General features: G+C 33.7%; 1 protein-coding gene across 1 annotated transcript in view; it reads left to right on the plus strand.

Annotated features, from left to right (window-relative positions):
• Positions 1-15,228, plus strand: part of LOC130450394 (transducin-like enhancer protein 4) — a 156,817-nt gene that overhangs the window by 85,435 nt on the left and 56,154 nt on the right. The window contains exon 4 of the mRNA XM_056788768.1: positions 3,214-3,351. Coding sequence (XP_056644746.1) covers positions 3,214-3,351 — 138 coding nt within the window. The remainder of the gene's footprint in view (positions 1-3,213; positions 3,352-15,228) is intronic.

Raw genomic sequence — 15,228 nt, forward strand, 5'->3', positions numbered from 1 at the left:
ACCACAGACGAAAATTGTAAATCACAAAATTATCTACAAAAAACGTATCAATACTTTTTTTCGTACGAGTTACCGTTTCTGAGATATAACGATCAAGGTCAAATGTCAAAAAAAAATGAGTTTTTCGCAATTTTCAGCAAAACGGTGAGTTTTATCAAAAAAATACCACAGACGAAAATTGTAGATCACAAAATTATCTACAAAAAACGTATCAATACTTTTTTTCGTACGAGTTACCGTTTCTGAGATATAACGATCAAGGTCAAATGTCAAAAAAAAATGAGTTTTTCGCGATTATCAGCAAAACGATGAGTTTTATTAAAAAAATCACTCAGACGAGAATTGTAGATCATGAAATTATCTACAAAAAACGTATCAATACTTTTTTTCGTACGTATCACCGTTTCTGAGATATAACGATCAATGTCAAATGTCAAAAAAAATGAGTTTTTTGCGATTATCAACAAAACGGTGAGTTTTATCAAAAAAATACCTCAGACGAAAATTGTAGATCATAAAATTATCTACAAAAAACGTATCAATACTTTTTTTCGTACGAGTTATCGTTTCTGAGATATAACGATCAATGTCAAATGCCAAAAAAAATGAGTTTTTTGCGATTATCAACAAAACGGTGAGTTTTATCAAAAAAATACCTCAGACGAAAATTGTAGATCATAAAATTATCTACAAAAAACGTATCAATACTTTTTTTCGTACGAGTTACCGTTTCTGAGATATAACGATCAAGGTCAAATGTCAAAAAAAAATGAGTTTTTCGCAATTTTCAGCAAAACGGTGAGTTTTATCAAAAAAATACCACAGACGAAAATTGTAAATCACAAAATTATCTACAAAAAACGTATCAATACTTTTTTTCGTACGAGTTACCGTTTCTGAGATATAACGATCAAGGTCAAATGTCAAAAAAAAATGAGTTTTTCGCAATTTTCAGCAAAACGGTGAGTTTTATCAAAAAAATACCACAGACGAAAATTGTAGATCACAAAATTATCTACAAAAAACGTATCAATACTTTTTTTCGTACGAGTTACCGTTTCTGAGATATAACGATCAAGGTCAAATGTCAAAAAAAAATGAGTTTTTCGCGATTATCAGCAAAACGATGAGTTTTATTAAAAAAATCACTCAGACGAGAATTGTAGATCATGAAATTATCTACAAAAAACGTATCAATACTTTTTTTCGTACGTATCACCGTTTCTGAGATATAACGATCAATGTCAAATGTCAAAAAAAATGAGTTTTTTGCGATTATCAACAAAACGGTGAGTTTTATCAAAAAAATACCTCAGACGAAAATTGTAGATCATAAAATTATCTACAAAAAACGTATCAATACTTTTTTTCGTACGAGTTATCGTTTCTGAGATATAACGATCAATGTCAAATGCCAAAAAAAATGAGTTTTTTGCGATTATCAACAAAACGGTGAGTTTTATCAAAAAAATACCTCAGACGAAAATTGTAGATCATAAAATTATCTACAAAAAACGTATCAATACTTTTTTTCGTACGAGTTACCGTTTCTGAGATATAACGATCAAGGTCAAATGTCAAAAAAAAATGAGTTTTTCGCAATTTTCAGCAAAACGGTGAGTTTTATCAAAAAAATACCACAGACGAAAATTGTAAATCACAAAATTATCTACAAAAAACGTATCAATACTTTTTTTCGTACGAGTTACCGTTTCTGAGATATAATGATTCAAAAAATTGTAAAAGTGAAAATCAAAAAATCAAATGTCAAAACAAATGAGTTTTTCGCAATTTTCAGCAAGACGATGAGTTTTATCAAAAAAATACATCAGACGAAAATTGTAGATCACAAAATTATCTACAAAAAACGTATCAATACTTTTTGTCGTACGAGTTACCGTTTCTGAGATATAACGATCAATGTCAAATGTCAAAAAAAATGAGTTTTTCGCAATTTTCAGCAAGACGGTGAGTTTTATCAAAAAAATACCTCAGACGAAAATTGTAGATCACAAAATTATCTACAAAAAACGTATCAATACTTTTTTTCGTACGAGTTACCGTTTCTGAGATATAACGATCAATGTCAAATGTCAAAAAAATGAGTTTTTCGCAATTCACACCAAAAACCAAATCAATGAACTACAAAAGTAGCACCGGGTTCAAAGAAGACAAAAATCGTTCCACCTACAGGAGAGATTTTTTGCTACGGCTCGGGATAATTTCCATCGATTGTCTTTCAAAATTTTCGACTCAATACACTCATACGTCTATCGATTATTCAAAAGGAGAAAATTTTAATTATTTTAATCCTCCCGAAAGCTTCCTAATGGAAACGGTCAATCAAATAAATTATTTCAAACTGCTAATTGATCTCGTACTACAATAATTTATAATCCGAACCGCGGATGTCGATTTCTCTAAATCAATTCTAAAGGGACCAGGATCGAGGCCTAAATTAACAGCCACGTGCAGATTTCGCTACGTAGAAGACGGAAATCCAGAGCAACGTACCGGAAATAGAAGACGAAGATATTTGGCAGCTAGAACTATCTCAAATTTCGAAATTCGATGTCTTTAAGCAGGTTCAGGTGTTCAAGACACTCGTGGATAACGCGGTCAGCAGTTTCCATGCACCAGCTGCACTCCAGATCGTCCGTGGTGTCTTAGATGGTTAGAAATTGATGCAAGCGACTTTTTATTTATGATAATAAATCTGACAACGTTTCGATCGTCAATTAGAGCATGGAAAGCGACAGAACACAAAATCAAATTCAATCGGACCGTGAAAATAAACACCCGGACAGAGTTAGAGTGTTTGCTGTAGGCTGAATAAACATTCGTCGGTAGGAGCACGGGAAAAATTCCTCTCTCTACATATATATATAAAAAAAAGTTACGATGCCAGACGGTATTTTCTTTTCGTACAATTCGCCCGGCGGGCACGGTTGAAATAAAACCTTGTTGACATTTTACTTATGTTAATCCTTCAATTTCGATGTTGCCTTTCGGGGTTTTTCATAAAACGGTTTTCGCGCGATGAATTTCGAATTGGTATCGATCAAAAACGTCTTTGTACGACCAGGAGTTCTTCGACTCGAATCCTCTAAATGTAAAACGTTCATATTTATAACGATGATAATGATGGAATAGAATTTGATTTTGATATTGTTTTTATGGTAATCAATTGATTGGGTGTTTGTTTGTTTTCAGACTGAAATAGCGAAGAGACTGAACGCAATTATTGCACAGATAATGCCTTTTCTTTCACAAGAACATCAACAACAAGTAGCGTCTGCTGTTGAAAGGGCGAAACAGGTTACGATGACGGAACTAAATCAAATTATCGGGGTGAGTGTACAGGTTTTTTTTATCGATATAATGAAATAAACAAAAAAAAATTGTGGATTCGCAATTTTCGGCAAAACGGTGAGTTTTATCAAAAAAATACCTCAGACGAAAGTTGTAGATCGTAAAATTATCTACAAAAAACGTATCAATAATTTTTTCGTACGAATTACCGTTTCTGAGATATAACGATCAATGTCAAATGTCAAAAAAAATAAGTTTTTCGCGATTATCAACAAAACGATGAGTTTTATCAAAAAAATACCTCAGACGAAAATTGTAGATCATAAAATTATCTACAAAAAACGTATCAATACTTTTTTTCGTACGAGTTATCGTTTCTGAGATATAACGATCAAGGTCAAATGTCAAAAAAATGAGTATTTCGCAATTTTCAACAAAATGGTGAGTTTTATCAAAAAAATACCTCAGACGAAAATTGTAGATCACAAAATTATCTACAAAAAACGTATCAATACTTTTTTTCGTACGAGTTACCGTTTCTGAGATATAACGATCAATGTCAAATGTCAAAAAAAAAAAATGAGTTTTTCGCAATTTACAACAAAACTGTGAGTTTTATCAAAAAAATACATCAGACGAAAATTGTAGATCGTAAAATTATCTACAAAAAACGTATCAATAATTTTTTCGTACGAGTTACCGTTTCTGAGTTATAACGATCAATGTCAAATGTCAAAAAAATGAGTATTTCGCAATTTTCAACAAAATGGTGAGTTTTATCAAAAAAATACCTCAGACGAAAATTGTAGATCACAAAATTATCTACAAAAAACGTATCAATACTTTTTTTCGTACGAGTTACCGTTTCTGAGATATAACGATCAATGTCAAATGTCAAAAAAAAAAAATGAGTTTTTCGCAATTTACAACAAAACTGTGAGTTTTATCAAAAAAATACATCAGACGAAAATTGTAGATCGTAAAATTATCTACAAAAAACGTATCAATAATTTTTTCGTACGAGTTACCGTTTCTGAGTTATAACGATCAATGTCAAATGTCAAAAAAATGAGTATTTCGCAATTTTCAACAAAATGGTGAGTTTTATCAAAAAAATACCTCAGACGAAAATTGTAGATCACAAAATTATCTACAAAAAACGTATCAATACTTTTTTTCGTACGAGTTACCGTTTCTGAGATATAACGATCAATGTCAAATGTCAAAAAAAAAAAATGAGTTTTTCGCAATTTACAACAAAACTGTGAGTTTTATCAAAAAAATACATCAGACGAAAATTGTAGATCACAAAATTATCTACAAAAAACGTATCAATACTTTTTTTCGTACGAGTTACCGTTTCTGAGATATAACGATCAATGTCAAATGTCAAAAAAAAAAATGAGTTTTTCGCGATTATCAACAAAACGATGAGTTTTATCAAAAAAATACCTCAGACGAAAATTGTAGATCGTAAAATTATCTACAAAAAATCATTAACCGATTAGAAATTCTTATAAAATAACGGAAATTAGCAAAAACCATAAAGATAAATGCTATATAGTATAAAAAAAAAATAGTTAAATTCTTCTTCTCGACCTTCTTCATCAAATTGCGTCAATAGCGCATATCACCCACTTGCAACTTATTTTTCGATCTAATTTGACCGGACTATACTTCTATCTCTATCCTCCGTCGTTAGTAGATCTCCGTCTCGCGTTAATAATTACGGAAGTGTCTACTCGGCCTAGTAGCCGTAATTATAAAAATTTCTCGGTATTCCAGAATAGAAATTTCGTCAAATCGACAAATTATGGTTCGTACCAATCACATTTCGTAATTTCATGTAACATCCGAGCGCTAATTAAACAACAATAGGTTTTCGTTTGACGAGAAAACGGCAACTTAAGCTAATTTGTTGATTTCAATTAGCGACTTTACGCAAAGTGACTGATACTTATTTTAATGACTCGAACAAATACAAATAACAGCGATAATGTTAGTTAGCGTACACTTTAACTCGACTATTGTTAGCGGATGGTTTCAAAGTTATACCGCTAATTGCTTTAATTCGTTCGCGCTTTCCTCTCACATACACATTTCCAAATGTACAACTTTGTTGATACGAGGACTATCCCAAAACTACCTCACCCTGCAAATTATTTTTCGACGTTATTTCCTTTCAGCCCCGTAATCCGACGGGGTTAAAACTCGTCGTTGACGGTTTTTCCTTTTTTCGATGATAGTCGATGGAAATTTTCACGAAAAACCGACGCCACGACCCTCAACTGTAGATAAAACGATTTCTGCCTTGTTTTGAACCGGTTTTACCTCTTCAGCACATTATTTTGATTGTTTTCGATTGTGAAATGACGGACGGTTCATCCGTGGTTATAAAACGACGAAAAAATTCGATGGAAACATCTGCACATCGTTGTTTTGAACACCCATGTTTTTTCTTGGACAAATTCAACAATTTTTGCTTGATTTCATCGTTCAAACGTTGTATCAAAACTCGTCGTTGACGGTTTTTCCTTTTTTCGATGATAGTCGATGGAAATTTTCACGAAAAACTGACGCCACGACACTCGTTTGTAGATAAAACGATTTCTGCCTTGTTTTGAACCGGTTTTACCTCTTCAGCACATTATTTCGATTGTGTTCGATTGTGAAATGATGGACGGTTCATCCGTGGTTATGAAACGACGAAAAAATTCGATGGAAACATCGTCACATCGTTGTTTTTGTTCCATTTGAACACAGCTTTCTAGTGTCCAAATTTTCCTCGTTTAAACCCAGGTAGGATCTAGTTCAGAGTTAAATAACGTGGAGTCTTCAAATTTGAAACATATTTTGTATAGATCGATGTTTAGGTCAGACCAGATACCTCGGGGACCATCCACGGAGGTCTTCGCATTGAAAATAGATTTTCGCTTTTCCCCCCAGTTGTTTTTCTCGAGAAAATTCTCCGCTTCATTAACTTTTTCTAAAGAAACTTTGTCTTCAACGTCAATCGATATATTTACATCGACAGTATTTCCTCTAATTCAATAAACGTTTCTTCGAAATTGAGTTTCGCCTTCAGGATTTTTCATTCTAATTATTGTAAAAATTTCCCGTCGAGAAACGAATCAACGTAAAAGGATTTCTTCAACGGGGTCCGTAGAAAAAGAAAGATTCTCCCCGGAGGGCGAGAAACGGGCTTAAAGGACCTTGTTCGAATTCCTTCTCTTTGAGAATTCCTGTTTCCTGTTCCGGCGGAGCTGTTGGGTCGCTATTAATGGGCGTCGCCATAAGCGCGCAACGAAGATTTTCCAATGGAAACCTTCAAGGTTTCTCTTAATATTATAACCCGATCATCGGGGTTTTCAATCGACGGACACTTCCAAACTTAACGACTAATTCAGAAGGGTTCGTCCTCTATCCAGGTTCCGAGCTGGTTACCTCCAGGTCGATATTTCGAAAGCAACGGGATGCGTCGACTCAGCGTTTCATTTTGGGATTTCTACATTGTTTGCTCGGCACATTTCCATAGTTGAATCCCCTCTAGATCCGTACTGGTTTCAGGATGTTCTTTCTTGAAACGTGTCCTACGGAACCAGGAGCTGTTTTTCCTGCCGATCCCGATACTCTGTAGTACTTCGTCGTTGGTGATTCTTCCAGTCCAGGTTATCTCCCAAGACGTTTATTGTTGATTCTGCTAGTCCAAAATATCTCCAGGACGCTTGTTATTGATTCTGTTAGTCCAGGGTGTCTTCAGGACGTTTATTGTTGATTCTGTTAGTCCAAAATATCTTCAGGACGCTTATTGTTGATTCTGTTAGTCCAAAATATCTCCCAAGACGTTTATTGTTGATTCTGTTAGTTCAAAATATCTCCCAGGACGCTTATTGTTGATTCTGTTAGTCCAAAATATCTCCCAGGACGTTTATTGTTGATTCTGCTAGTTCAAAATATCTCCCAGGACGCTTATTGTTGATTCTGTTAGTCCAAAATATCTCCCAAGACGTTTATTGTTGATTCTGCTAGTTCAAAATATCTCCCAGGACGCTTATTGTTGATTCTGTTGGTACAAAATATCTCCCAGGACGCTTATTGTTGATTCTGTTAGTCCAAAATATCTCCAGGACGCTTATTGTTGATTCTGTTAGTCCAAAATATCTCCCAGGACGTTTATTGTTGATTCTGCTAGTTCAAAATATCTCCCAGGACGCTTATTGTTGATTCTGTTGGTACAAAATATCTCCCAGGACGCTTATTGTTGATTCTGTTAGTCCAAAATATCTCCAGGACGCTTATTGTTGATTCTGCTAGTTCAAAATATCTCCCAGGACGCTTATTGTTGATTCTGTTGGTACAAAATATCTCCAGGACGTTTATTGTTGATTCTGTTAGTCCAAAATATCTCCAGGACGTTTATTGTTGATTCTGTTAGTCCAAAATATCTCCCAAGACGTTTATTGTTGATTCTGTTAGTCCAAAATATTTCCCAAGACGTTTATTGTTGATTCTGCTAGTTCAAAATATCTCCCAGGACGCTTATTGTTGATTCTGTTGGTACAAAATATCTCCAGGACGTTTATTGTTGATTCTGTTAGTTCAAAATATCTCCCAGGACGCTTATTGTTGATTCTGTTGGTACAAAATATCTCCCAGGACGCTTATTGTTGATTCTGTTAGTCCAAAATATCTCCAGGACGCTTATTGTTGATTCTGTTAGTCCAAAATATCTCCCAGGACGTTTATTGTTGATTCTGCTAGTTCAAAATATCTCCCAGGACGCTTATTGTTGATTCTGTTAGTCCAAAATATCTCCCAAGACGTTTATTGTTGATTCTGTTAGTCCAAAATATCTTCAGGACGTTTATTGTTGATTCTGTTAGTCCAGAATATCTCCAGGACGCTTATTGTTGATTCTGTTAGTCCAAAATATCTCGCAGGACGCTTATTGTTGATTCTGTTAGTCCAAAATATCTCCCAAGACGTTTATTGTTGATTCTGCTAGTCCAAAATATCTCCAGGACGTTTATTGTTGATTCTGCTAGTCCAAAATATCTCGCAGGACGCTTATTGTTGATTCTGTTAGTCCAAAATATCTCCAGGACGCTTATTGTTGATTCTGTTAGTCCAAAATATCTCCAGGACGCTTATTGTTGATTCTGTTAGTCCAAAATATCTCCAGGACGTTTATTGTTGATTCTGTTAGTCCAAAATATCTCGCAGGACGCTTATTGTTGATTCTGTTAGTCCAAAATATCTCCAGGACGTTTATTGTTGATTCTGTTAGTCCAAAATATCTCGCAGGACGCTTATTGTTGATTCTGTTAGTCCAAAATATCTCCAGGACGCTTATTGTTGATTCTGTTGGTACAAAATATCTCCAGGACGTTTATTGTTGATTCTGTTAGTCCAAAATATCTCCAGGACGTTTATTGTTGATTCTGTTAGTCCAAAATATTTCCCAAGACGTTTATTGTTGATTCTGCTAGTTCAAAATATCTCCCAGGACGCTTATTGTTGATTCTGTTGGTACAAAATATCTCCAGGACGTTTATTGTTGATTCTGTTAGTCCAAAATATCTCCAGGACGTTTATTGTTGATTCTGTTAGTCCAAAATATCTCCCAAGACGTTTATTGTTGATTCTGTTAGTCCAAAATATTTCCCAAGACGTTTATTGTTGATTCTGCTAGTTCAAAATATCTCCCAGGACGCTTATTGTTGATTCTGTTGGTACAAAATATCTCCAGGACGTTTATTGTTGATTCTGTTAGTTCAAAATATCTCCCAGGACGCTTATTGTTGATTCTGTTGGTACAAAATATCTCCCAGGACGCTTATTGTTGATTCTGTTAGTCCAAAATATCTCCAGGACGCTTATTGTTGATTCTGTTAGTCCAAAATATCTCCCAGGACGTTTATTGTTGATTCTGCTAGTTCAAAATATCTCCCAGGACGCTTATTGTTGATTCTGTTAGTCCAAAATATCTCCCAAGACGTTTATTGTTGATTCTGTTAGTCCAAAATATCTTCAGGACGTTTATTGTTGATTCTGTTAGTCCAGAATATCTCCAGGACGCTTATTGTTGATTCTGTTAGTCCAAAATATCTCGCAGGACGCTTATTGTTGATTCTGTTAGTCCAAAATATCTCCCAAGACGTTTATTGTTGATTCTGCTAGTCCAAAATATCTCCAGGACGTTTATTGTTGATTCTGCTAGTCCAAAATATCTCGCAGGACGCTTATTGTTGATTCTGTTAGTCCAAAATATCTCCAGGACGCTTATTGTTGATTCTGTTAGTCCAAAATATCTCCAGGACGCTTATTGTTGATTCTGTTAGTCCAAAATATCTCCAGGACGTTTATTGTTGATTCTGTTAGTCCAAAATATCTCGCAGGACGCTTATTGTTGATTCTGTTAGTCCAAAATATCTCCAGGACGTTTATTGTTGATTCTGTTAGTCCAAAATATCTCGCAGGACGCTTATTGTTGATTCTGTTAGTCCAAAATATCTCCAGGACGCTTATTGTTGATTCTGTTGGTACAAAATATCTCCAGGACGTTTATTGTTGATTCTGTTAGTCCAAAATATCTCCAGGACGTTTATTGTTGATTCTGTTAGTCCAAAATATTTCCCAAGACGTTTATTGTTGATTCTGCTAGTTCAAAATATCTCCCAGGACGCTTATTGTTGATTCTGTTGGTACAAAATATCTCCAGGACGTTTATTGTTGATTCTGTTAGTCCAAAATATCTCCAGGACGTTTATTGTTGATTCTGTTAGTCCAAAATATCTCCCAAGACGTTTATTGTTGATTCTGTTAGTCCAAAATATTTCCCAAGACGTTTATTGTTGATTCTGCTAGTTCAAAATATCTCCCAGGACGCTTATTGTTGATTCTGTTGGTACAAAATATCTCCAGGACGTTTATTGTTGATTCTGTTAGTTCAAAATATCTCCCAGGACGCTTATTGTTGATTCTGTTGGTACAAAATATCTCCCAGGACGCTTATTGTTGATTCTGTTAGTCCAAAATATCTCCAGGACGCTTATTGTTGATTCTGTTAGTCCAAAATATCTCCCAGGACGTTTATTGTTGATTCTGCTAGTTCAAAATATCTCCCAGGACGCTTATTGTTGATTCTGTTAGTCCAAAATATCTCCCAAGACGTTTATTGTTGATTCTGTTAGTCCAAAATATCTTCAGGACGTTTATTGTTGATTCTGTTAGTCCAGAATATCTCCAGGACGCTTATTGTTGATTCTGTTAGTCCAAAATATCTCGCAGGACGCTTATTGTTGATTCTGTTAGTCCAAAATATCTCCCAAGACGTTTATTGTTGATTCTGCTAGTCCAAAATATCTCCAGGACGTTTATTGTTGATTCTGCTAGTCCAAAATATCTCGCAGGACGCTTATTGTTGATTCTGTTAGTCCAAAATATCTCCAGGACGCTTATTGTTGATTCTGTTAGTCCAAAATATCTCCAGGACGCTTATTGTTGATTCTGTTAGTCCAAAATATCTCCAGGACGTTTATTGTTGATTCTGTTAGTCCAAAATATCTCGCAGGACGCTTATTGTTGATTCTGTTAGTCCAAAATATCTCCAGGACGTTTATTGTTGATTCTGTTAGTCCAAAATATCTCGCAGGACGCTTATTGTTGATTCTGTTAGTCCAAAATATCTCCAGGACGCTTATTGTTGATTCTGTTGGTACAAAATATCTCCAGGACGTTTATTGTTGATTCTGTTAGTCCAAAATATCTCCAGGACGTTTATTGTTGATTCTGTTAGTCCAAAATATTTCCCAAGACGTTTATTGTTGATTCTGCTAGTTCAAAATATCTCCCAGGACGCTTATTGTTGATTCTGTTGGTACAAAATATCTCCAGGACGTTTATTGTTGATTCTGTTAGTCCAAAATATCTCCAGGACGTTTATTGTTGATTCTGTTAGTCCAAAATATCTCCCAAGACGTTTATTGTTGATTCTGCTAGTTCAAAATATCTCCCAGGACGCTTATTGTTAATTCTGCCACATCTCAAATGCCTCAAGTTTTTTGATCATCCGAGCTTTCGAAGTCCATTTCAATCCTGATCTTGATCGGATCTGATCTGATTTTGATAATTGTATTTACATAAAATGAAAAAGTACAAGGAATGACGCAATATTATTAATTATTGTTCGCGATCCATTCTGTATAAAGTACATTACATTGTAATTTAAGTCGAGTGTTGAAATAATAATTATTTCCGACTTTCCCCTAGTCACAAACGATTGGTCGGAATCATCCAACATTCCCTCGTAAACCGAGAAACTTTCTTTTTTTCTTTTTTTTTTCCTTTGTCGTCGCATTTTTACGAGCCGCCAGAACGATGCTACTTCCACTATAGTAATTCTCGTGTTGAACTTTTTACCTTTTCAAGATTGATCGCTGGAAAACCTAGAATATACTAAAACTCGTTCTACTTTTTTTTTTCTCGGAGTGACTAATCGTCAAACGAAACGGAAGCTTTTCATTGACACTTTTGTATAAGTGAATTTAACTCTATATAGCGGAGGTTCTACAGCTTTGTTGTCTCCCATGGTCTGTTCAATTCCTTCTTTCTACGTAGTCCATATATTATCACGGTTCGGGGTCACCTTGTGTCGAATTTTAGTCTCTATAAACTCAGAGCTTCTTGAATGGATATTTCGAATGTTTTTTGGACATTCTGTATATATTCTGAAAAACTGCAACGTAAATGTTCGATTGTATAATTTAGAAAATATAAGTTTTGATTTCGTAATTTTAAATTTCAAATTTCAGAAATTAGAAGTCGTATGACAAATGTATTTTCCAGTAACACCCTGTATATAAAATTGTGATATTTTTGAAAAAAAATTATATATATATAAAACCAAGAAAATACGAATAAATTAAGTTGAAATAAATAAAATTATTAATTATAATTTACTTGTCATCGGCGCAGTAGACATTCCCGTTTTTTATACGTTGCTCGATGTCAGATATTAGAATGTATAATTTGGAAATTTTCGTAATTTTAAGTATCTGTAATACGGAAACTAGATTTATGTTCTCGGAACACTCTGTATATAAAATTTGAAAAAAAAAATTATATACAAAACCAAGAAAATACATTCTAACATCTAACATCGAGCAATGTATAATAAAACGGGAATGTCTACTGCGCCGAAGACAAGTAACTCATAATTAATAATTTTTTTTACTTTAAATCAATTTATGATTAGTATTTTTTTGTTTTCATATATAATCTATATCTATAATTCGGAAACTGACTAATTTAATTTTCCCGTAACACTCTGTACATAAAATTGTGATATTTTTGAAAAAAAAAATTATATATAAAACCAAGAAAATACGAATAAATTAAGTTGAAGTAAATAAAATTATTAATTATAATTTACTTGTCATCGGCGCAGTAGACATTCCCGTTTTTTATACGTTGCTCGATGTCAGATATTAGAATGTATAATTTGGAAATTTTCGTAATTTTAACTATCTGTAATACGGAAACTAGATTTATGTTCTCGGAACATTCTGTATATAAAATTTGAAAAAAAAATTATATACAAAACCAAGAAAATACATTCTAACATCTAACATCGAGCAATGTATAATAAAACGGGAATGTCTACTGCGCCGATGACAAGTAACTTAAAACTAATAATTTATTTTAACTTTATTAGTATTTTCTTGGTTTTATATATAATTTTTTGTTCAAAACTATCAAAATTTTATATACAGGGTGTTACTGGAAAATACATTTGTCATACGACTTCTAATTTCCGAATTATAGAAATTTAAAATTACGAAATCAAAATTTGTATTTTCTAAATTATACATTCTAACATCTTACATTGAGCAATGTATAGAAAAACGGGAATGTCTACTGCGCCGATGACAAGTAACTCATAATTAATAATTTTATTTACTTCAACTTAATTTTCGTTTAGTATTTTTTTGTTTTCATATAAAATCTATATCTATAATTCGGAAACTGACTAATTTAATTTTCCCGTAACGCTCTGTACATAAAATTGTGATATTTTTGAAAAAAAATTATATATAACACCAAGAAAATACTAATAAATTAATTTAAAGTAAATATAATAATTATAAGTTACGTGTCATCGGGGCAGTAGACATTCGCGTTTTTTTATACGGTTTCCATTTAAGAAGTCTACGGAATATTCCAACGTTCGTTTCAATATTTAACTGTGTCGTGGTTGTTATACGGAAACACGACCGAATGAATTTTAAATAAAATTGTTTTCAAATTTTCTAATTGGGTTATAATTTAAATTCTACGCGAAATACGAAACTCGTCGGGTGTGAATCGGACTTTTAAAAAACTTAAGGGATATTAATTTTAATAAAGGACTTATTTTACTCGAGTTTTATAATATTTACACAAAATATAAAAAGAAATTGCCATGTTTTTATATATATTATTCGTACTACTCGAATTTTTATTAAAAAAAAAAAAAAATCTTGTTAAAACCGCAACGTGTGAAAGGGGCATAAAAATACGTCGAAATTTACGATCTTTCCCAAGCACATTTCCCCAACTTTATTATATTTTAGTTTTTATAAAGCTTTTAGTACAAACTTATGAACGCCGTTAAATATTAAATCCAATAGTACGGAAGCTTATTTGTCATTTTCACCAAAAAAAAAATTCGATCAAAGAGAGAGAGAGAGGAAAAAATAGAAATCACTAAGTGCTAAATAAGGATTGTACGGTGGATTAATCAAAAATTCGTAGTTTTGACTTTGAAAATTTTTTTTCATTTTTTAACCAAGATGGATGTTTCAAACAACCCTCGTACGTTCACCAATGGTCTCGGTGGAGACGGATTCTTATTTCTCGATATCTTTTTCATCCCCAATGACGTAAAACGTCCACCTAGCGCCTCGACGTATTTCCCCATCGATTTCTCAATAAAAAATCGTAGGACAAACATCGCAATATAAACAGAAAAGATTAAAGAATCATCGTTACAACAAAAACTCCAATTAATATATTTAGCGAGAAATTTTAGAAGGAAAATCAACCCTTGTTGTAAACGGTATGTTGAATCCACTTAATTTTCCTGTCGGGAATTGGGGGAGCCTCCGCTTGATAAAGTCCAAAGGTGATCGGAATGTTGATTAGGGAAGTAGAGAAAGGACGATAAGGTTCGTATACTCCCTCGAGAAGTTCTTTCCGCTTTACCCTATTTGAAAAATATGTTTTTCCTCTCGGAAAATATATACGAGGCGACATTTTCGACATTTTGATCGGAGTGTTTATGTTTTTGCGAGTAGATTTCTCGTTGATGTAATAGCCATACCAATAACGGGTGTTTGTCGATTTTGACCCCGAAAAGATCGATCGAATTAACTCCCGACACCATCAACAACTGTCTGGAATGGATTGGGAGCTGTCAGATCAAGTTTAATGTAGCAAAGATCCGAGCAGACACTGCAGTACAGGATTTGGTTTTGTTTGGACGCAAATTGGCTTGGTGGGTGTTCAAAAAAACTTCAAGATCAAAAATCTACAGTTTCTAATCTTCCACAAGGTCCAGATAATAACCGGAGATTGGTTGGAGTACCACGATGTACCCCAAATATCGGTTGCTACTTAAATTTTTGAGATATGGCAATACCGCCTCGAATATATCAAATTTGACATTGACATAATGAAATTTGACGTTTTAAACGACATAATCCGAAATTATAACCTCAAATCCTGTATCAGTGGAAAGTTTTTTATTTTCCGACGAATCCGATGAAATATTATCGAAACGAAAAACGTCCGTTTTAATTAAAATTCTTGCATGAAAAGCGTAAAACGTAAAACGATAAAAATCTGGTATGAAGCATCAATTAATAAGGGTTCAAA

This window comes from Diorhabda sublineata, chromosome 11 (genome assembly GCF_026230105.1).
Source record: "Diorhabda sublineata isolate icDioSubl1.1 chromosome 11, icDioSubl1.1, whole genome shotgun sequence".
In the NCBI taxonomy this organism is placed as follows: Eukaryota; Metazoa; Arthropoda; class Insecta; order Coleoptera; family Chrysomelidae; genus Diorhabda; species Diorhabda sublineata.